This window comes from Melanaphis sacchari, unplaced genomic scaffold, assembly GCF_002803265.2.
Source record: "Melanaphis sacchari strain LSU unplaced genomic scaffold, SCAv2.0 Contig48_pilon_pilon, whole genome shotgun sequence".
Lineage (NCBI taxonomy): Eukaryota > Metazoa > Arthropoda > Insecta > Hemiptera > Aphididae > Melanaphis > Melanaphis sacchari.
In genome coordinates this window covers 115,803-141,604 of record NW_020271327.1, presented here as the reverse complement: position 1 = coordinate 141,604, position 25,802 = coordinate 115,803, and the positions used below count along the sequence as shown (strand labels likewise).

At 24.2% G+C, this 25,802-nt stretch overlaps 2 protein-coding genes across 2 annotated transcripts; both read right to left on the bottom strand.

Moving 5' to 3' along the window:
- Positions 1–1,092: 1,092 nt before the first annotated feature.
- Positions 1,093–3,770, bottom strand: LOC112598481. Its single transcript, XM_025344953.1, has 7 exons — positions 3,735–3,770; positions 2,877–3,093; positions 2,640–2,761; positions 1,649–1,800; positions 1,444–1,590; positions 1,240–1,380; positions 1,093–1,174 (listed from the first exon to the last, which is right to left on the bottom strand). The coding sequence occupies exons 2-7, from the start codon at positions 3,064–3,066 to the stop codon at positions 1,093–1,095; spliced, it is 834 nt and encodes a 277-aa protein (XP_025200738.1). The 5' UTR covers positions 3,067–3,093; positions 3,735–3,770.
- Positions 3,514–18,655, bottom strand: LOC112598572 (transcriptional protein SWT1-like). The gene is made up of 11 exons (XM_025345095.1): positions 18,479–18,655; positions 16,978–17,662; positions 15,988–16,116; positions 15,079–15,321; positions 14,805–14,958; positions 14,329–14,398; positions 14,094–14,256; positions 13,789–14,027; positions 13,343–13,469; positions 3,735–3,814; positions 3,514–3,528 (listed from the first exon to the last, which is right to left on the bottom strand). The coding sequence occupies exons 2-11, from the start codon at positions 17,651–17,653 to the stop codon at positions 3,514–3,516; spliced, it is 1,896 nt and encodes a 631-aa protein (XP_025200880.1). The 5' UTR covers positions 17,654–17,662; positions 18,479–18,655.
- Between the last annotated feature and the right edge of the window lie 7,147 nt (positions 18,656–25,802).

Genomic DNA, 25,802 nt, shown 5'->3' with positions numbered 1-25,802 from the left:
TAATGTGGTATAAAAAATGTATACAATTTTAATGATTAAATACTAATAATATAATATAAATACATATTTTCGAAAAAAAATTTATCAACTTGGTATAACTAATACTATTAGTAAAAAAAAATGATAACACTATATCAACAAAGCATTATCACTTGGTGATATAGCCTGATAGGTCGTTTTTGTTCTGAATTGTTTTTCGTATTCAATGAACAAAGGCGAATTCAAGGAGGAGAGAGGCAGTATAACTTATAATATATTAAAATTTAAAAGTTGTAATTATATGAATTAATAATATTTCAATTTATTGTTTCAATTTTTTTTATAAATTAAATTATACTTTTAAATTTTTCAAGTTAGAAAAGTTGGATTTACAATTTATTTTAAGGTTTAACATCAAATCTTAAATATATTGTACATACAAAGTTAATATGAAAAGTTTAGATCCCAATGATCCCATTCCCAACAAAAATTCTAGATTTACCACTGACAATGATATATTATTGAGTTCAAATTTAAGAAACCTATAGTGGCTATAATAGTAATTCATTCAACATATAATATATAGCAGATTGGAAATCGCTCACCAATTTTTTTTTTTTTGAATTACAACAAAATATCAAAAATTAATTGAAGTATAGTTATAAACTTCAATTATAAAAAATTAGTATTATCTCGTAGTAACTTATTATTATTATTAGTAGTAGAAATATGTATTAAGGATCTTGTATTTAATTTTAAAATCTTAGATGCAAAAGTGAAAATTTCTTTGAATTTTCAACTATAAATTAATTTGCAAATTTTCGTGATTTTGACAATATTTGTCAATATACAGTAAATGGTACCCATTTTTTTTTTATTATTTGAAATAAACAGTTTTTAAATTTATTAATAGTAAGTTTATAAGGAGACAAAAGAGAGATATTTTTTATTCTAAATATGAGAATAAAACAATTAATAATGTAGGTACTTTTATAATAATAATAAATAGTAATTATATTAACAAAAATTAAAAATGCTAAAATATATTTTTGTTAAAAAATATTTACATACTAGTAAATAGTTTCAATTTAATAACTTAATTAATACATAATATTATGACTTAATGGTGGTAATCAAGTTTTTTATGGCTGCCAGATTGTTTTGAAAGGATATCAATAATTGAAAAAATGAATTTCTGAAATACAGTATAAATTATTTAATAAAAAATATTTAATGAGGTATTTTTTTCTTAATACATACCTATTTTTCCGCAAACAATAATCAAGAACATTTTCTTTAGTCAAGTTAACATATACATTATCAAATGCAGTAATTGATTTAAAAAATTCATCAATAATTATGTGAGATTCCAATATTTGTTCAGTTTTTAATAATTTTATTCTGAAATTTTAATTTTAATTAATTATTATTATAATAATTAGGTTGTATAAGTTATACACATACTTTAACATGATTTTGACAATATTTGATAATTTACAACAATAGCTTTTAAATGTATCATCAACATTTATTGTTCGAATAACTATATCACATTTTTTTTCATTTTCAAAGCAGTCACGTTTAAAACCATTAGCATTGTAAACATTTGAGCTATAAAAAATATAATTTAGTTAAGGTATGTAAACAATTATTAATGTAGATTACTTACCAAAAGGTATCAACTCTTTTTGAAATATTGTACAAAATTTCATCAATATTAAGAGCATCATCATTTGAAATACTTAAATCGTTTAATGAATAAAATGACTTATCACAAAGTGTAGTACAATCTAGTTTCTGTTTTAAAATTTTTCTAGCTTTCTGGAATTAAATTATGCATTTTAATACAAATAAGTAATAAATTATTATAATTGGTGATTAAATTTTGAAATGAAAACAATCGCTTTTAAAAGTAAGCAAATACAGCTAGCAATCAGAAAAGTACAAGTAACAATGGCTATCATAGTTGTTTTATACAATATATATATATATACACACACACATAATTAATAATGATACTTGGTATTTAATGTATAATAAAATTGAATTATTCTAAAATAAGAAACTACAATTTACATAAATACAGTCTTAAATTTTATAAAATAGTTTAATATTTAAGGTTTTAACTTTGGTTATTAATTAAAACTGTATAAACATTTAACACTAAAAAATATTCTAAGTATGTAGCAATAAAAAGTGAAATCAAAGTAATAGCATTTAATAGCTTTTTTAGTTAAGCATTTAAGGTAAGATTTTAAACTCTATAATTACATAAATAAATGTTAAAAATGTATTTGAAAAGTCAATTAAGTAAAATATGTAACTTGAATGTACATTCTATAAATGGTTTAATAATTAATTCTACTTCATGCACAAACTTATTAGTTATTACATACTGGGGTTAGTGATTGATGAATCAATTTTCTTAGCTATTGTAGATCAATAATTATTAGAGATAAAAAAAAAAAAACTGACATTTTTTAGAATACATCATTATTTTCACTGTTAATCAATAGAAGTTTCCAGTGGTGATCAAACAATTAACCTGATGCAAGTAAATTAAATTTTATAATAAAAATGAAAGTTCAGTTTAAATGTTATTCAAAGAAACAATAGATTATTTTTAAATAAATATTTTTATTGGATAGTTTTAGCCTTACCATTAGATCGTTTAAAAGTACATCAGTAATATGATAATATTCATAAGGTAAAGCAACTATAGTTTCTGTACAATAATTGAGAAAATTGTATAACTCAATCCAACTAAGGCTAATTTCAGGTGCTATTAAACAAAATAAAAAAATAGCTTAAAATAACATCTACATACACTTCATATTTAAATGTATTTAAATAGTATAAAATATAAAACATATCATTTAAATGCAGCCTTAACTTACAGATTTGTTTAAGATCATTAAAAAAATATTCCATATAATCCAATTGTTTTTTAGGGGCTTTATGTGATTGATGAGGTGCTATTATACTCCAATGTTCTTTTAGCTTTACTAATAATTGAGTTAAATTGAATGGTTTTGATAATGAATATATTTCCCACCAAAACTTTTGGGTATGATTTGAATAATTCATATTAAGATCCACAGCACACTTTAATACCTGTTGAATAAATGAAAAATTAATTAATAACAAGAAAAATAAATAATTTTTTTTCAAAATTAGTTGGATTCTAAAACCAACTGTGCATAGCTTCAATACATGTTATAAAACATATTACAAAAATATCATGTGAAACAATTTTACTTTTATTTATTTTAAAATAGGAATGATTGATAACAAGCAGTTAACATATTACAATTGATTGATAAATTACTTTTAAATTAGTTTAGATATGACTTTCATTATTTCTTTAAGGATTTGCGTGTTTATACTAGGAACTGAACATTAAGTGATTTTGTAGAATTTCTGTACCTCTTGCTTGATGTTATAATTTTTACAATTAGAAATAAGCATTTTTGGTAGAAACCATGAGAAATAGAATTTAATTATGGAGCAAATCTTTTTGTAAAACGTGGAATATCAATTTAAGTAAGGCTAATGTAAAGGCAAAAACATAAATAGTATATAATGAGCATAACTTTAAGTCAAATTATGATACAAGGACAATTAATGTTCATGTATTTTTGTAAAATTTAGAAGCATAAAGACAATTAGAAATAAAAATAATATATTACTTGATGGACAAATGATTATTTTTTTTTAACAATATAAAAAAGAAATTCAAATATTATTATACTTACCTTCAATATAATATGTTCCAAATGGGGTTCAAGTTTCATAATTAATTTGTTTTCAATTATTGGATAACTTTTAACAGCTTCTAAAATATAATAGTGTTTTAAGGTTAAATAAAATAAAAAAACTCTAAAATCTACTAAAAATAAAATTATTTTTTTATCAGTTTTAATTGAATAATTTTATTTTATAACTAAATTTAGCACAAAATAAAATTTACATACCCATGATTATTTAAGGCTTTTGTTTCAGAAGCAATATGAGAACCAAAATCAAAAGTAAGCATTACATAGTTTAGTACTACATAAAAAACAAAAACTAATAACTTTTATAATATACATTGTTTCTAATTAATTCTCCTTCAGCATCATACACTTTACCTGATGCGTGTGTTTATATTGTTTATAACATATACATTATTTACTATAGGTATTTACATTTAAGGCTTTCTAAAAACTATTTAAAGTATTAAAGCCTAATTAAATCAAAACCTGAATAATTTATAGCTGTAAATAAAGTATTGATTCAAATGAACCAAAATATTAATTATACTTAAAGAAACACAGAATAATGTTCTTTATTTGACAGAAATAGTGAGTACAGTAGAATAATTTCAGCTATTGAATTTGTATTAAGTATTCCATTTTATAATAATTACCTCACAAAATGTATGTGAATAATAAATAAGTATTGTATAATTAGCTATATAGACATCAAAATATTTTAAATTTTATGAATATAATTTAAGTGAGAAGAATAATGTTAAAAGTATATATATTAATTAAAATAGGTAAAAACTATTTATTCAAATAGCCTGAGGAGATATTTGTTTTATAACTTTGATTGATATTTAAGACAAAATACACTTTTTACAATAAAAGATTTAATTTTATTGAAATTAAAAACAGAGTAATTCTGCAATACATTGTTTAATAGTTCATTTCAGTCTTCAGGTAATATCTTATATTATTAAAAAAAATATTAAATGAGTAACTAATATAATGATTAATACTTAAATTATAACTATAACAAAATTAACACTTAATTTAATAGGTAATAGCTATTTAAATTTTACAGAATATTTAAAATACAAAAAATTTAAATTAAGCCATATAATGACTAAATTAATTTGTATAATTTATAAAATATAGAAAACATATTGCCATGATTTAACATAATGGAAAAAAAATACCTTTAACTTACTTAACACTGTCACAAAGATGAACACGTTTCGATTTAATATACATTATTTGTATGAATACTAAATGTATCAAATATTATTGTAATTATAATCATAATTTACATTAAAAAAAAAAACTTATGTCTAACCACAAAAATATTAAAACAAATTTCTTTAACATAATATAAAATTGTGGTCTTAAATTTTTGACACTTTTTTTTTTTTTTTTGTAAACAAATTAGAAATTTGAAACAATTGTAATTAAACATTAAATAATATATTTATAAGTTTATTTACCTGTAAGTACCTAAAATAAATTTAACGATATTATTATTATTTTATTGAAAGAATATTAATTTAAGAATATATATTTTCATAAAAAAAAAAAAAAACATAGTTACAGCTTTGATAGTATAATTGGATTTAAATTTAATTAGTTTTGAAAAATAAAAATTTATTTGAAATATTTAAATATTTTATAAATTTTGATAATATTTAGGGTTATATTGAAATTAAAACTTTTAATCAGATGTTTTTCAAAAAAATATATGATTTACTCAAAGGTATCATACATTTTGTGAATTACTTTCCATTTGTAACTTGATGAAGATGCGTCAAGTATGAAGGGAACTTCCTGAAAAAATCCGAATGACAATTTTGTTGAATGTAAATTAAAACTTTTTTTGTTACTCATTATAAAAGCTACGTTATTTATTATAATTGGGAATTTACTTATTAAAAGTCTTACTACCTATAACCTATAAATTATTAGTAAGTAAATTTATATACAGAATAATGAACAATATTATGTAATTTTAGTTATATATAAATACATGACGAAACTAATAAAATGAGCGTCACTTAACAAATTAAATTAATAGTCTCCAGGTTACCAAGTATCTGATTTTCATCTGCATAGGTACTCAGTAACGCATGAAGTTTTGGATTTATGGACTTAAACTGAAATTACAGTTTTAAGGTAAAATTTGATCAGGAAGTAATAAAGGATAAGAGGAATTTTTTAAATTTAAAAAAAGGACAGTTTATTTTATGCTAAAAACTATTGTATTGTTGTACAGAAAGTATGTTTCCATGGTTGTGAAAGTCAGGAAGTATCATAGAGTACTTAGATAATATGAATTGAAATAATTTGTTCGAAAATGATTAGTCTTTTAAAGAAAATCTTTAAAGAAACTAATTAAGAGATTAATTTATCTGTAAAAGGGCGGTTTTTTTATTCTAGTTTATGATTTGTGATTACATGCAGTAGACTAATTATAATGTGATAACATACAATAAATTGGATTAAAAAAATATATCGGATGAATGTAAATAAAATATAATATCAAAAACAGAAGAATGATATAATATTTGTAGGACTGTGAGTAATATAAATAGGATAGCAAATCAATATAGAAATTAAATAAGTAAAGAATAAATATAAGTGATAAAACAATGAGAGATTTTTTGGGGAGTCTATTTAAATTGCTTAGTCATTAGTAGATAGCTTTTTGATTATGTGTAAAATCTTTTATATGCTAGTAGATATAGGAATAAGAGATTTCAAAAAGTGCTCAATAATTTGAACGTTTGTTCTATTGGGACAAATATAATATAAGTGTGGTTTAAAAATACTAGTAAGGTGTTCAGAAAAATATTGACTTTAACAATATATGTGGTGGCTCATGAAATATTGAACTTGCAGAAAGGATATAATTGTTTATGGTGAATACATTTTTATGGCCCTCTATAGGTTGAAAGATTTTGAAAATACCTATGATAACTTTTATTTCATGTTTCAAGAAGTTTTATTTAGGTTATTTTTTAAACTGTTGAATTTAGTTTTGTCTGTATGGAATTTAAATCATTTTTACTGAGTTCTAATTTTACGGTGTTCAACAAATACGTTTTTAACACAAACAGAAATTTAAATATTATTTAAAAGTGAAGGGTGGTTGATTGCGACATTTAAAGGCAGAAACTTGGTTGAAAAGGTTAATGAATGAACAGTGATGTCAATAATTTTGTTCTTAAGTTTTTCAATTTTAATTTACTTAAAACATTTAGTTATTTGTTAAGAAATATATTATATTATTTACCTCTATAAATGTCTTAATTGCAATATTTAAATATATTTTATATAAAAATATGCAATCAAGATGTTTATTTAGTTTTAACAACTATTGGAAACAGTATTTACAACCTATATTAGAAGTATTGGCCACAATCAGGTGATTTTTATATTATTTATTACTAATCTTAACATAGGAGAAATGTATGCAGGATTTAAAATTAGTTTTGAGAAGATCAGTTAAAACATAGGTTTTTTATTTTCAAAAACACTAATTTTAACTAAAACTTAAACTAAAAAATTAATTTGCAAAACTTAAACCAAAACCAATTCAATTGATACTAAACATAATTAAACTTAACTAACTATAGTACTATTTTACAACTGTAGTTATTGCACTTTAAATTGGTTGAGAGTGTGTAATAATAGTTACAAATAAATTTAAATGTTTAATTTTTAACATGGATTTCATTTTTTTTTTTTTTAAACCTTAAAATATGCTCTAAAAAATTACTTAAACATGTATTAATAACACAAGCATCAAAACAATGAGTAAGATAATGAAAAATAAGGGCTATAATATTTTTTATTTTAAATGTTTATGAAAATATCAAAACTGAAAAAAATTTCTAAACAAAATGATTAAAAATAAAAAAAAAAAGTTTAATTTAATAAAGGTTAAGTATATGTTATGTGCTGTTTAGCTAGCACCAGCTAGTTAAAAAATTTAAATTTTTTTTGCTAAGCAATTAGCATGTAATTAACATGAATTTTCATGATGATTGGCAAAATTTGCATGTCGAGTTTTACTTTCCAAATGTCTCTCCAGCACTACCCAACAATTTTTGCCATTTGGGATGCAAAATATAACATGCAAATTTTGTCAAGTCATAAAATTTATGCTAATTGCTCAACAAACAACAAAATAAAAATGTAAAATTTTTAAATACCTGGTGATGGCAAGATATGATATGTGTTATGCATTTTAATTAATTAGAAACAAATCATAGTTATGTTTATTATTAGTTAATAATTAAAAAATTATTACAGTAAAGTCTCGATAGTCCGGACCCCCGATAATCCAGTGAACGCGGTAATCCGGACGGCAAAATTCCATTTGTTCGTAAATAGATTTTACGAGAATTCTCACAACCCAATTAATCTATAAGATATTGTTATCGACAAATACAATTTTGTCATTTTTATTACCTACTGTTCCTAGCAAAGACTAATACATAAATACATATTATGTACATAGGTACATAATAAATCGATACCCGATGGTCAGTTCGTTTACTTCTTTCTTGTCGAGTGGTTATTATTCTTGTTTGTTACAATGGCTCCTCGTAAACACGTAACTTTGACTTAAAATCAAAAAATTGAAATAATTAAGCTAATAGAAAATGGCCAGAACTATGGTATAATTGCTGAGAAGTACGGAATAGGTAAATCGACTGTTGGTGACATAAAAAAAAATAAAGACAAAATTACGAAGTTTGTCAGCACAACTGAATGCGGTCCAGGCTCACGTAAAACTTTAAAACAGCCGGAAAATTTTGTTTTCGAAAACGCTTTATTTATGTGGTTTATGCAACAGCGGAGACAACACATTCCGATAAGTGGTGAAATAATTTGCGAAAAAGCACGTTTATTTCTTTGTGAAATAACAAAGAAGGAAGATGGTTTCACTGCTAGTAAAGGTTGGCTAAACAATTTTAAACATCGTCATGGTATTAGGTGCTTTAAAATAACGGGTGAGAAACTTTCGTGTGACGAAGCATCAATCGAAACATTTCGAAATGAGTTGCAGCGAGTCATAAATGAAAACAATTTGGACCTAAAACAAATTTATAACGCTGATGAATCCGGTTTATTCTGGCGAATGTTATCAGAGCATACATTAGCATTAAGTCATGAGAAAAACGCCCCTGGGAGAAAAATTATTAAAGCTCGAATAACATTCATGCCTTGTGCTAATGCAAGTGGAACACATAAGCTGCCTTTGCTCGTTATTGGGACTGCACAAAAATTACGTGCGTTTAAATCAGTTAACCTTCCCGTATGCTATCGTGGACAAAAAAAATGCTTGGGTCACTCGTGTTTTATTTTTAGACTGGTTTCAAAAACAATTTGTTCCTGTAGTTCGTGAGCACCTTTTAAATGTTAATTTACCTCCAAAAGCTTTATTATTGTTGGATAATTGCCCTGGACATCCATCAGCAGAAGAATTACGTAATGATGATGGCAACATTTTTGTAATGTTTTTACCTCCTAATACTATCATTCAACCGATGGATCAAAATGTAATTCAGAATATTAAATTAAACTATCGTAAGTCTCTCTTAGTTAATGTTCTTGCTGATCCGGTGTATGAAGATAACCTTGTTGATGCTCTAAAGGCCATAAATTTAAAAAACGTAGTTTTCAGTCTTGCAAATTGTTGGAAATTGGTCCCGCTAATGCTCATAAAGAAATCGTGGAAACACTTGCTTCCTTTCTAAGCAGAAAATGAAATCGACGAAGTTGTTGAAATTGATGATATTCAACTTTCTACGCTCATAAACTAGATACAGGAAACATGTACGAATAAAATGTCTAATTCTCAAGCACAGGAATGGGTTTGCCGTAGCGCTGACGAAGATTTAGCGAATCATGAAATCTTAATTGATGATCAAATTCTACAAATTGCAGCAAAAAAGATGATATTGACGACGAGGATGAAAGTGGCTCAATCAGTACAAGTAAAGTTTCTCCTTCAGAAGCTGTGAATGCACTGAATACTGTATTGCAATGGGCAGAAGATGAGAACGTGGATAGCACTGATATTTTTTGGTACGTCGATTAAGAGAATTCGCTTTTGAAAAGAAAATTAAAAGTATTATTCAGAAAAAAATTACCGATTACTATAATTAAGTTCTACATACATATTATTATAAACATTTTTTTTTTATAATTCATTAGTTTAGTTTTAATTTAATTTAATTAATATTCTTGTAATTTAAAATGCAATAAATATAAAGTTAGTGAAATAAAAAATAAAATCATAGTCATTTGAGTAGGTAATTTTGAAAAACCTCCAGTAATCTGGAAAATTGAAAATCCGAACGATGCTCGGTCTGAATTTGTCTGGACTATCGAGGCTCTACTGTATTTGGTTTTAAATATATTTAGAATATTAAAAAAAATTTGATTTTTTACAAATAAAGTTATAAAACACATATAATTTTAATATATACATAAAATTAGTAGAACAACCATAACAAACACATAAAGTAATATTTTAGACATATTCGTTGAAACATTCTTCAATTTTACTAGATTTTTATTTTGTAGTTCAAGATTTTTTAAAATTTTCATTTAATAATTTGTTGTGAAAATAAAATATTTAAAAATAAAAATAATTATTTATTAGATGTTTATGTTGTACCAAATACCAAACAATTTCTTATTTGAAAAAAAATATTTCTAAAAATATATTTTTTGAGAAAATTTTTAATTATAATAAAATGTTTTATTTTATATCGTGTGAGTAAATTAATGTAAAAAGTTATAAATTAGGTATGCAAATAGATTTTTGATAACAAACAAATTAATTCACAAAAACCTACTCGCCCTCATCACAATTTTGTGGTACCTTACCTGGGTATAAAGTTTGCGTTACTGATGTTCTTAATGTATACTACAATATATAACCATTATACTCTGTTACATATTAGATAAAAATAACAAATATAAATACCAAAACCTCTTTTAAAATCCACACTAATTTATTTCTTTATTATACAGTAGTTAATACTTAATAAAAATTTAAAAGATAAGTTATTAAAGTTCAATTTAAAAATTTAATTTATCATTATATTTTCCCACTTATTTAAACTTAAATTAATTTATAAATATAAAAGTAAATAAGTAGGTTTAAAAAAATAATGTGTACAATTTCAATTAATAAAAAAATATCTATAATTTTTTGGACAACAGATAAGAAAAAATGCTGAATATAATGAACATGTAACTTATTTATTTTTATGTAAGATCATTTACTATAGTTCATTTCTTTTGAATACAAAGTTTTAATTTGAATAGTTACTATATAAAGTAAATATCAGTAAATATGAAAAAAAATTTTATCAATACTAAAATAATGTAGTTTTTGATCATGGTTCTCAAGTATTTTTCTAATAAATATTTAGGTATTAATATTTAAAACTAAGTTTTATAAAATTATCAGCAAATTTTTTAAATTATTTTTATGTATATATAAGTTGAAAGTTTAAAACATATAAAATAAATGTGTCTAAGGCTTGAAAGTATAGCAATAAAAAGTAACTTTAAAGTGTTTTAATGTGTGTTTATAAATTTCAAAATGTGCAAAATACAAATTTTTAAATTTATTTTAATATAATTTTAGAATTTGTAAATGTTTTTTTTGTTAGTATAAAATGAGGTAAAATAAGTTGCTCATACCTCAAGTAGTTGGATCAGCTATTCTATTACTACTGGTTGTTTTATGAATTTCTAATTATTTTAATTCTAATTTTAGACACATTGTATGAGCAAATGTAAAAAAATTCATCAAAATGTATTTGATTTCTGAATAAGCAAAAATTAGCAAATTAAAATGTTGTATACAACATTAGGGATATGTGAAGTAGATTTCAATCTTAATTTGGATCTTATTTTCTAATTTCTAAAAAAACATATGCAAATGTTAGAACTTCCAAGCCTTGGTTATATCATTGATTATAAATAGTACTATTTATAATCAATGGTAATATCTAATAATGAAAGCGTTAATAAAATGAGTTAGGGCTGATGGTACTTTTGGTTCACTAAAATACCAGTAAGATTAAATAATTTAATAAAAGCAAAAAGCAAATATTTACAATATTTACATAATTTCATCATAAAACATTTTTTTTTTTTTTTTTTTTAAATAGAAATCTAATACCAATGTCTTACATAATAAAGGAGATCAATTTAATTTAACATAATTAGTATAATTTTTGCTATTAAATTAAAGTTACATGATTTGAAAATAAAAATACTAAATTAATTTATTATTAAATTACCTACTGAAAATATCAATTAATCTAATAAAAATCTTAAATATCAAAATACAGTTACATACCACTATATCAGTAATAATGTAGCTATTTTTTATTTTTATTTTTTTGGGAGGAGGGGAATGAATTTAACAATTATTTTTGGAGCAAAAAACACGTTTTAATGTTTAATTAACTAATATAGATACAATTTTGATAATAAAATAATAATAAAAATTGTTTTACAAGTGAAAATCAAATAAATAGCTTAGAATTAAAAATTATAATTAAATCATAGAAATTATGACAAGAATAAAAGTAATTAAATTAAGTTTTGAATGTCTAAATAATTTTTTCAATATTTTTAACAATGTTCTTTGAATATTTCAGCTAAACAAAACTATTTTATCAATTTTCACTAATAGCATTTCTTAAATGTTTTGTACTAGAAAAGATTTTATCAACTGAAGCTGTTAACTTACAAATAAAATTAACTATATTTTAAATGATATTTTAATATTAAAAAAAGTATTCCCAGATCTTGGGGCAATATTAATGCATTCATTGGGTTAGTTGGGCTATTTTTTTCTTTCATCTTATTAACTTTAATTTAATTCCTCTTTTATACATGGATTTATATGGAATTTATTTAAATTGTCTTTATACAAATCATAAAAGTACCATAGTTAACTATATCTTTTTGAGTACCCATTATTCTGGTTACTGAAGGAAATAATTTTTTCTGATATTTAGCTGATTTAATTAAAAATTAATTTTAAATATAACTTAAGCTCCTATGGTGTGAAAATGTTATTAATAATTATGGCTGATATGATCATTTATTATAGAATATTTGATAATATTAATTTTTTTTGCAAAAACTAAATAATTAAAAAAACTTTTTTATTTTAGAAATAGGGATAGCACAGCCCCCCTGGCTATGGCATTGCATACCAGTATCAGTATATTAATATTACCAGTTCTATAAGCTAACTGTAGCTTTAAGAAATTCTTAATTTTTAGCATTAAAGAAATTTGTTTATGACAAAATGTGGTAGAAGTTCAATGTTATATATGAATGTACATAATATATTGTAATGATCTAAAATAATGTATTATTGAAATCAGTTTTAAATGTGTAATTAGTTTTTAATTTAAAATAAAAATATATTGCTTTTTTAATATAATAATTTATAGTTATCAAAGATAAATTTAACAAAATTACATATTTTGTTATTTGTAATGAATTATTTTTTAAATTTACCTAATCTAGTAACTACAAATAATGTTTATTGAAGTATACTAATTATTATCACTTACCTTGAAAAATTCCAGATTCATTTTGATTTGTATTTGTAACTAAACTTTGGAGCCAATTTGAATTTTTAACTGATATTCCATTAATTTCTGATTTTATGCTTAAAATTTTATCATCAGTAATTAAATACTGTAAAAGAAAAATATGAAAATTTAAAATATCCATTATATTTAAAATAATTGAAATGTAATTTCAGGAAATTGAGAAATAATTTTTATTATCAGATTTTAGGATTTTGTGTTAAACTATGATATACTTACTAAACAAAATTACCAAAATATTAAATATTTTTTTTATATTTAAAAATACAATTATTAATTTATATTGTATTAATAAAGTTATTAGTTTGTTTAATAATTTTATTCATAAAAACATTTTATTAAAGGCATAGTTAATACACAATGTGTATGAATAAACAAATATTTATAATAAGAAGTCAATTACTTACTACAATATTCACTCTTTCTTTCACAGTTATGGCACACTTTAAAATATCATCATCAGAACTCATACTAAATTTTTTTGTCATAGGTTGACCTTTTAATCTTGGATGACGTTTTGAAAACATTTCTAATAACCATCGGGAGGCCTCACGGGCTCGATAACCTAGTGCATTATCGCCGTTTTTAATGCGATCGAGTTCTTTTAGAACTTGCCATGGTAATACAATTGTTGGATAACCATAGTCTGAATAAAATTAATTTTACAATAAATAATCTATAAAAAATAACATTTTATTACTGAATAATTTACCAGCTAAATATTTGTCTATAACAATAGTAATTGATTTCAAATCTGATAAAAGTATATTTGTATCAATCACTAAACAATAATTAATTCCATCACAGTGCATAATTGAATCAGGTGTCCATTCCATAGGTTCATATTCATGTTTAGTTTTTCTCAAGTCATTAACCTTATAAAATTAAATATTTTCCAAATTAAAAATAAATTAAATTTTACTTATAAGAATTATTTTGTAGCTTACTTTTTCAACTATGTCGTTTGTTTCAATTATATCTTCCCACTCCATATACTCATCATTATTAAATTGCGTACTAAATAAATTAAAATTATGATTAACATTATTAAGTTAATGATCATTCGCATAAATATTTCAAGAGTAATTTTATATTTACTACTGTTATATTTGTTTTTTTTCTCTTTAGATTACAACAGGTACAAAATTTAATCGATTGTCATATTTTTTAAGTGAATAGAAAACTTAACATAGAATTAATTAAAAGATAAAACAATATGGAAGTTTTATCAAATACTAAATTTATAAAATACTAGTATAAATAATCTTTAGTCAAGATTTTTAAATTAAAAGATTCTTTAAACTATTAAATCACAGTATAAGCTTGATTACTATTATCTCTACTATTGTTATAATTACATTAAAATAATGATAACCATCAGTAGTAGATATAAATTCTCTTGCAAAGTTACTTTTATAGTTACTTTTTTTTATTTTCTAATATTTGTTGATTACAAGAAGTTTGTGGTCTAACAAAACTAAAAGAGTCTAGTTCATCTGACTTAGAATTTTTTAATAAGCGTTGATTTTCCAGTTTAATCATATTTTCCTGTTTTGGTGATATTATTGTTTCTGAAACTGTAATTAGTAAATTAGATTATTTGATATAATAATGAAAATATATTAATATTCAATATTGTAATCAATTAATTATTATTTTATGTCGTAATATAACAATATTAAGCAAATAAATCTTACCAGAGGAAGAATTAGATGAAATTGTATTATTTACAATTGGTACAATTGGTTTTTGTTGTATATTCATTAGCTGTTGATCAAAACATTTATCAATAGAGGAATTGTTATTTGAAATAATTTTTTTAGTAGTTGATATAAGTCCTGATTTCTTTTTTTTTGTACTTTGATTAGGTTGGTTTAACCTTTTTGTTTTATTTTTAATGTTCCGGCTCAATGTATTTGTATCTTGGTTAATATTATTCACTAAAACAAGAAATAATATAAATTGAAAGTTAACATAATTCAATATATTAAAATTTTAATTAGTGTAGCATGTAGGTGTTTGTAAATATTATGTATTATTTTCTTCTTATAAAGCTCAACAAAGATACAATATTTCCATTTTTAATTATATTATAATTAAAATAAGAATGCACTGAACAGGTGGCTAAATATAGTTTGTGTTAACAAATAAGTCTTCTTTTACAGACTAAAGCCCACTAAAACAATTATTGCAATCAATATTGACAACCAATAATAGATTATCTATATGTGCTTAGATGAACATTTTTATGTACCAGTAAGGTGCATTCCTATTCTGAATAAAGTATAACACTTTATAATAACAATCAGAATTATAATAAAATATTGTTAAGATAAATGAAAAGATAATATGTACATTTTTGTAGTTTTATCTTGTACATAATATTAATGTCATAAACAAATTCTCACAGTACTTTATAATTAAGAGGAAAAAATACTTTCTTTATAATTATTAATTAAATATTGTTTTATAATGTAAATATATATATATTATTAATTAAGTATTGTTTCATAATATATATATTTGTCTTAAGTACAGAAGGTTATTTAAAATAGAGTATTTCCCTGGTTAATATTTTAAATAAATACAATTATTAGGTTGCTTACATTCACATTTTGATGGTTTTTTATTATTTTCAAATTTTAAAACATTAACTACAGAATGATCTTTGGATTTAGCAGTCATTTTTTCTCTTGCATGTATGAGTCTATTTTGTACAGAAGTTATTGATTTACCTGCACAGTTAAATAATAATATAATATTAAGCAAAGTATAATCTTAAAGTTAAAAATATAATATTCATGCTGAGTTGCTGGAATTAATTTAATAAATCAATTATGGACCACTAAATCATTTTTAAGGAACTATTACCTCATTATTAATTTATTTAATACTTAGTGATTGTTTATACACCCCAGCATTAATTTTGTATTTTATGATACTAGGAAATCGGAATAACTTATATAAAATAGGCCATCTATTAAAATGGCAATTTAAAAAAAAGGCGGGAACAAAAAAATTGGTACTTTAAATTTTATTCAGGTTAATATTGAACTACTTTCATACACATACTGAGGCATGAATCATCATAATCATCAGCATCTGTACTTATGCTCATAGTAGAGGCTGTCTAATGATAGGGATGTGTTGACATGACGAGAGTTTTGGTCATCTAACGGTTCAATCTTAATCTGAATAATTAATAATATAATTTAATACATAGAAACAAAAAACTCACAACAAGTAAAATTAGGAGTACTTATCTAAAAATTATTAGAATTGGGATATCAATTTGATTTTTTTATGTTCTATTGCATAAACAATAATTAAAAATAATTTAATAAACAGCAGTTTATTGCAAACTAACAGTTTCTTAAATATAATTTTATGATCTATGATTGGTTCATTCAATTTTAATAAACCATTAAATAAATACATTTTTTATGCAACTTATCATTAATATAGCAAAATAATTTATTAAATAAATGCATTAGAAGATTGGGCAAGTAGATTTTAAAATACAATTCAGGGGATCACAGGAAGATCATAAGTTAGAAACTATAGATAGCTAGATAAGAAATAAATTAAAAACTTACATGATGTATTAGTAATATCTATAGTACGATCACAGTGTCCAGTATATTTAGCTTCTTCAAGAGGATGTTTTTGTATAATTGATCTAGTGCTATACTCATAACGTATGGAAATATTAGTATGACATAATTTAGAATTATGATTTTTTGTTAGAGGGATATCTTGAAGACTCACATTTTTTGATTCTAAAGTACTATTACATTCATACGGAATTTTATTAGATATCTTTTTATTAGCTTTTATAGCTTCTAATCGGAGTTGCATTGAACCACCTCCTTTATACGTTGGTTTTAACAAACTTGTGTTACATTTAGATTCAAAATTTGAGTTTATATTTTTAGCTACGTTTAAAAGAGGAACATGAGTAGAATCTTGAATATCTGTTTTATTTATAGATACATATTGCTTATTTTTAATTTTTAATTCTTGATCACTATTCATTAATTTTTTAACAGCTATATAGTTCTGAACATTTACATCTTTTACATTCCTACTATTAGATAATTTTTCTTTTATGTTTTGTTTTTGTTTTAGTTTAGCACTTAATGAAGCATTTCTAGCAGCTTGAATGCGTTCTTCCAAAGTATCTTCATAAGTGGTATTTCCAATTTCAATGGTATATCCAGGTATAGTATTTTTGGAAATTTCAAGTATTGATTTTTTTTGATTTTCTTCCATTGTAAATACCTGATGAAAATTTATTTAATTAAGTATTTATTCACTAAGAATTTTTAATTATTTTTATTATAATGACTAAAATAAAAAGTATTATTTACGTTATCTTATTGGCATACAAGAAATAATGAATTAAAAAAATGATAGAGCATAGTTAAAGGACTTTGACGAATAACAATAGTAAAACGTTTTAATAATATAGAGAATATAACAGTATGCCGACATAATGTAGCATATCAAGCAAGGATCAATATATAGAGCAGGGAGCTTGCTGATCAATTTATAATAATATATTATGATAGTATTTATATTATACTGTAGTTTATTACTGTATAATATTGGGCCACAAACCTCCAAGTCTGACCCTGATTATTAGTATGTTGTATTGTGATAAGAACTATTCTAATAAAAACCAATAAACACAACATTTAATATTACATTAAAATAATAATAATAACTAATATTAATTTACAAGCAAATAACAAAACCTACAGAATCAAAACAATTTCAAGAGCACTGAGCAACATCAAATAAAAATTTATTTTTTTTTAGAAAATTCTACAATTTTCCTATATATATACATATATTATATGTAGTATAATAAATAGAAAAAAAAACATTTAAACCGTTAAATGTTTTACAAAAAATTATAAAACTATATGGGTTATGTCCCTAACATGTGGGTTTGACGAAGAAGTTGCCCAGCATTTTGACAATTAATTTAATAAATGAAAAAAAAAATTGTAGGTATTAGTTAACTTAAGAAATTTTAAGGCCATCAGTGTCAGGTCTTTTTAAATGACAGATAATAAGCAATAAAATACTTACATATTAGTGTGGTAACAATTGATAATAACTAATGCGAATGCATCAATAAATAAAAATGTAGTGAACCGTTCAAGGAGCAAATAAATTCATAAACGAATTAACTGCCAATAAAGAATGTTGAGCTACCTATAACTTACAATATGTAAAACGTAGGTATAATAATTAAAGTAATTATACTAGTAAAGTACTAAATTCAAGAAGGTAAATTGTACAAAATAAAAGTAGAAACTAGAAAGTTATTTCATAGATATAATGATTACTGTCATTACTGATAACTAATAAGCTATATAGATAAGAGTTTTTTTTTTTTTTTATATAAAATAAACAAAAATAAACACACTGAACAAATATTAGTCTATGGTCTACATAATATATGAGGTCTATGATGGTTTATAAGGTGAATATTTACAGTTCATACTTCATAGTGATAACAGGAATCGTAATTTCCAAAAAAAAACAATAATGCCTTGTGATTGGTTGAAATTTGCGATTAATATGCAGTAAACTAAATAGGTACCGCATTGTCATTATAGTATTATTAGTTATTAAGTAATGATAAATTATTAGTTATTATTATAACTAACCTGATTATAACCTGATCACTGTGATATTATGATGTTGCTTACAATAGTAGATGAAATCCAAAGGTTAACTTTTAAATACGAAACAAGGCTAGATCATCATGTCAGTCCATTGGCCATCCAATTATTAGACAACTCCAAGAATATCAGACGACTTAAGTGTCTGAAACCATATGACTTAATTTAAGATTTTAGAATCAGAGGACGTCGCACCCTTATGTGTTGTTTCCGACTTACATACATAGGTACATCATAGTAAAATTTCGTTCAGAAGAATCCATTTTATGTTGTTAGTTTTAACATTAGAGTAAATTACTTATTATCAAACTTAAAGGTAAGAATTTTATTTAGGCAATGACATATGCTTTTAATATTATAATTTTAAAGTGAGTTATGAGTATTTTAAAGTTTCAATATTTTATATAGCTATAAAATATTGCTTAAATAAAATTCTTACCTTTAAGTTTGATGATAGGTAAATTTATTTTAATGTTAAAGCTAACAAGTAGGTAACAACATAAAATGGATTCTGCTTAACGAAAATTTGTCATGTTGTATGTACCTATGTAAGACGGAAATAACACATGCAGCTGCGGCGTCCTCTTCACTGAAAGTGCCTCTATCATTGTGTAGTATATATAATTTATATCTAGTATGTAAAATATAAACAATAATTGTTAAACACATTTATAAATACTTTTGGGTCGTTTAAATAATAAAGCCCCGGGGCATTTAAAAAAAAAATTAAAAAAATATACCTGATAATCGTGGCTATAATGAAATATACATTGGTGATGACTGATGGGAAATCGGGAAAACTACCCGTCCCACGGTATAATATTATGTTAACAGTGGCGCCCAAAAAGGTTAGTAAGTGGTGCAATTGATGTGCCCTCGTAGTCTCGTGGTTGGTGGGTATATGGGTGGGTTGGTGGGTATGTAGTTGGATAACTCGGAATTTGGATACCAAACATTAAGAGCTATGGTAAACAAATCACAATGTTATTATTACAATGATATAACAATTTAAAAGAACGTTTTTAAATAAAAAAAAATGAGTGGGTGGGTAACTTTTGTTGGTTGCTTGTGCTTTAAAATACTTCTGTGCGCCACTATATGTTAATAATACATGAATAAGAGTATAATGTATTAATTGATCTTTACAAAGAAAATATAACGAAACAAAGGTTTGAACCGTTTGGGGAGTAAATATTGTTAGAAAAAGATAGCACACGACTGTTACCATTTAAAAGTGTCTACTATATTATACACATTTGCATGTATACGGGTATACTTCACTTCAAAAGAGAACATTCCGGTTTCGCGCATAGCGACTGACGGCTGGCGGCAGTTTCGAGACCAATTTCTCCCACTTTTGCCGAAATGTTGCGACGGATGTACACGATAGTCGTTCGAAGTTATCCGCTAAGTATACAGTAAATACCAATTTCAATTATTTGTAATATCTCACCGGTGGAATTGGTTGTTTAACAATCAGTATACGTAATTTGTATAATAAATTTATTTTATTATTTATTTGATGCGTCAAAAATGTCTTATTTAAAAATGTTTATTAATATCGATTTTATAATTAATTAATGAAATTAATAAATACTCAAATAGTTTTTTTTTTTTAAAGTAATTTATATTTAAATTAAATAATTTTTAAATAAGAAAATAAGAAATACAACAATAAATAATTAAAACTATCGGTCACTCTTAAAATAATAATAACTAAAATACATAATATATAGATATATAGAATACAGTATTTACAAAATATATATTTTTTAATCAATTTTATTAAAGATCGTAATTGTAATTGTCATTTTTGGACTTCGGTGTCGCTATTTGCGATAGTCATAACTCATAACTACGACGATGTTCAGCCGTCAATTATTCAATTGTAATATCTATTTTCCAAAACTTCTCTTCTTGTTTGATTGTGTAACTCATAAAGTTCTTTCACATTTCTGCATTTACTTTGTCTACTCCTTCAATAAAAAGATTTTTTACATCGGGCAATTTAAATGTATTGTTGTTCGACTTTACTTGCCGTTTTACCATTGACCAAGCTAACTTAATTGGGTTGAGCTCACAGTGATAAGGCGGTAACCTTAAAACTTTTTTGTTTTGTTGTAAAGCCATTTCGTCAATTTTGTATTTATTATATACATTGGTTTTAATGATTTGACAACTTCCAATTTTACTGAGTGGTATGGTGCATTACTCATAAATATAACTGCATTGTCTTTGAAACTAGGTAAAACACTTTAACCAATCATGAAAACTATCACTGTTTATTACATGGAGGTAGTCGTTGGTGTTTTTCTTAGACTCAAAACACAGTACCTAGTCCTTCAGGAACAAATCCGTCTTCGGAGCCGATGTGACCTACTATCAAGCATTTTCCTTTTTCAGTAGGGTTTACTTCTCTAGTAGAAGGGCCCTTGAAATATGTGTCTCGATTTGACTCAACTGTCGGATCACACCATATTTTCATTGCTACGTCTCTAGCATTCATCCACGTTTCATCAAGATAATAAATCAGTCGGCCTTCTTTTCGATATTTCTTTATGTCTTTTAAATAATTTTTCCGTTATAATCGGATTTCGCTATTTTTAATTAAAATTCTGCATCGTCCTCTTTTACTGAATGTAAGCCACATTCTTCATTGTTTTTAGAAGACGCCAAAATGTTGTAAATGAAAAGTTCGGTAAAGTGTTATCTTCATTTACAACAGAAAAGATCTTATTTACATTTGGTAACTCACGATTTATCCAAAACTGGTGTACTTTTCTTCGTATTACTTCTTTATGAAATTCGTCGACCTTACTAGTAACATTTTTAAAGTTTTTTGTTCTATTAGGTGATGAAATTGTTTTAAAATTCCTATACTCAGTAAGAGCTTTGGAAATTGTAGTAATTTTAATTCCAAGTTCTTTTTTAAGAATTGTTTGTGTCTTTCTGATACTAAGATTGGATTTGTTTCTATAATTTACTTTTATAGGCATTAATAATTATCTTCTTTGACCAAAAGAAACATGCTGAAAATTAAAAAAATATACACATAAATAAATAAAATCCATTTTTAAAACTCTCATATTGATAACCTTGACTATAAATTAAAATAATTACAAAGAATCAAATTAATTTTATAAAAAATATAAATTATTACCTACTAAAAAAACACAAATAAAAATAAATATTAATAAATTAAAATAATAAAATTTGAATAATTATTTTTAAAATTAAGTTAAGAAATATAAATATAAAATAAAAAAATATATCTATATCAATCAAATAAATATCTAATATTTAAAAATAATTAAATGTTGGAATTTTAAAATATATATGAAAAAAGAATTTGGATTAATCATATTTTAACTTTCTAGTTAGAAAAAATCAATAGTAAACTTTAACTTCAATAATTAATTAAATTAATAAAACAGCATTAATTTAATTTTTAATTTTAATTTTATGTAATATATATATATTTGGATTATTAATTAATTTCAAATATTTCAAAAATTACTTTTAATGAATTAAATATTAAACAAAAATTATAAAATTATAAAAGTATAATTTATAAATTTATTTTTTCAACATTATTTTACTTTAAACTATCATCAAATATAGAAAATTAATTTATATTTGAAGATAATTTTTATTATATAATTTAATAATTATAATCAAATTTTTCTAATTAAATTAATTTAATTCATTAATAAATAATAAAACTCAAATAATCAATTTTGCAAATCTCTTTTTTTTTATCTAAGAAATTATTTATTTGAAGTGAGTTAAATCAAAATATATTTAAATATTCAAATAATTACAAACAACTATGTGTCTATGTGACCTATAAATTATAACTACCTTTATCAAATTTGATGTATTATTTCTTGCATACATTTTAAATTAAGTTATTTTTTCTAGATATATACATTATATATTGAACCGATTTAAACTGTTGAGTAAAATATATTAGGTTAACATAATCTGTATTCAGTGCTGCAACTACACATTACAGGGCTGGTGTGCAAATCTTAATTTGGGGCCTAAATATTTTTTTTAAATGAATTTATCTATTGTTAATAAAATATGACAGCAGGCGTTCATACTATGAAAGGTTAATATTATAAGGAATATTATGGAAATTATTAAATTGTACAGATAATGGTTATAAACATAAGACATTTGTAAAATGATAGTATAATTTTAACACATTTGAAACTTAAGTATCTAATAAAATTGTTTTTTTCTCGCTTTTGCATATGCGAAGTTGCCAATGATTTTCTCTATATCTATCTCTGAAGTTCTTCTTCTTTCTATGTTTAGTATGGAAATTCCACTGAGCCGTTCTTGACTTATGGAATTGCGTAAATGACTGTATTAAATTATAATAGGCACAATATTATGATGTTTATGATTATTATGTATTATTGTAATTATTCTGTTAATTATTATATTACATTTATAATTTATTTTTATTGGATTCAAATCCAAATTTTTCTACACAATAATAATTATATTTAAATAAAGCATTTCCCTGTTTTTTTAACAAGTAAATTAAGAAAAAGGAAATAAGAAAATGGAAATTAAAAACAAATTGTTAATTATTTACCATTCCTCTTTTGTTCGGAATAATTAGTGATGAAAGGACATACTGTTGTTCAAGTTGGCCCATAATAATTATCAAAAATTATGTAACAATTATAAATCAAAAATCAAAAAATATTTGAAATTATTTAAAATAAAACAAAACATGTGTGCGAACCAGTACAACGGTTAACGCGAAAGTAAACAGAAAACTGGTACTGGTGGCTGTGGCCTGTGATACGAGTATTTAATTTTAGATGTACTCGTATATCGGTTCACTACGAGCAGTCGCTGGTAGCGCGTTTGTTGTGACCGGGTACTTGGTGAGGGTAATGATGTGCTTTGCCGACGTAAACGGGTCCGCTGCTCGGTATGATCTATTTTGAAATGGAGTATACCTATGTGCTTTAGAGTTTAGACGAACGGTCCTCCATAATGGTTAAATTGGGTAACTATAGATATTTAATTATAAAATGTATGCAGTGTACATGAAAAATGTACCAAGTTCAATAATACGATAACGTGAGTAATCGTGTATAACTCTCGTATACCAAAAGCTTACCATGGATACCAACCAATCACAGCATAGGACTTTAATACACGTACACGGTTAATAATCGTAGATACTTTAAATGTTTACCAAATTAGTTAATGATAATTTTCTATATTCTATACAATCAGCTATATATACTTGTAATATAATTTAAAAGTTATTTTAATTATTTAATAGGTTATTTGAAATTTTCTATTTTTTTTTTTTTTTGTAAGTGTTTATAAACAATCATTTGATAAAAATGATTAAACATTTAATATAAGATTTCTCACAAGTTGTTCATTTACCAATTTAATAATATTGAAAATCCGTATAGTTGTATTTTTTGTATAAGCATTTAAAGTTTAATTTCCATGCCGGTGAATTTTTAAGATCAGCAATAAGTAGTTTTGTTGTTGCAGATAATCAGGGTCGAAGAGCACTACAGCGTAGTGATAAACTCGACCGACTATGAAATAATAACGATTAAGATTAGCCGATTAGGTAAATTCTGGGCAGAGTGGCATCGATATACAAAAATCCGTGACTTATATTGTGGTATGTATACCCTGACTTTGTGTCATTGAAAACTATTCATTATTTCAAGTTATTATAAAGCTTAGCAAGTTACCTTAATATGTAGATGCAATTTGCGCATATATTTTTATATTTTTTAATGTTATGCGTAGTTTTATCAAGTTATGTTATATTCATTAAGTGTTCAATACATTTAATATATTAATAGAACTTACTTATTTAAAAAAAACTACTTGTCTATTCAATTGACTGGTAGGTTTATATTGTTCATAATTTATAAGTTACACCTAAACTCTGAAGTTATTAGGGGTTTGCGCTGCCAGTACTTGCTAATGCAGTTTGCTGGGCGACTGTAGATATATCGACGAATTTATACATATATATAATTTATATTAAACAAATACAAAAGACATCAACTACCCAAGACATCTCTTGAAAGTAGTGAGACAATAATAATAAAAATAATAAAAATATTAAAAATTATAATGATGACAACATTAATCATATGAATAATAATGATAATACTATAAAATAATATGCAGGTTCCAATATGAATTATTGATAGCTAGTACAAATAATAATATAATAAAGCTAACGATACCGTTGATCACATTAATTATTATTAACGGTAGAGTACGATGGCGAAAACCGGATTGCCCAATATATATATATATGTCAACTGATGTCGATTTTGACAGCAGCGACGACGGCCGTTGAACTCCGCCCGTATTAATATCTTGACAAATATTTACGTAAAATATTACACGCCAGTTACCGTACGTTCGCATACATGAGAAAAATGTGTAACACACATAATGACATGTGTGGAAAAGGGGGTGCATACACCGGCACGCCGACAAGGTACCGAACGACGGTGGCGAAGAGTCGGGCGTGAAAAAGATGTCGCCGGAGAACCGGTGGTAGTTGCGAAAGTCCGCGTAGACGTACTACGACGTCCGGGCACTAACTTTGTCATCGCATACGTAGTGTAGCTCGAACATGGCAGTCGTTACGGCGCGAACAAGCTCAAGTTTGAACATAAGGATAAGGTATATAAAGTAATTTAAACGGT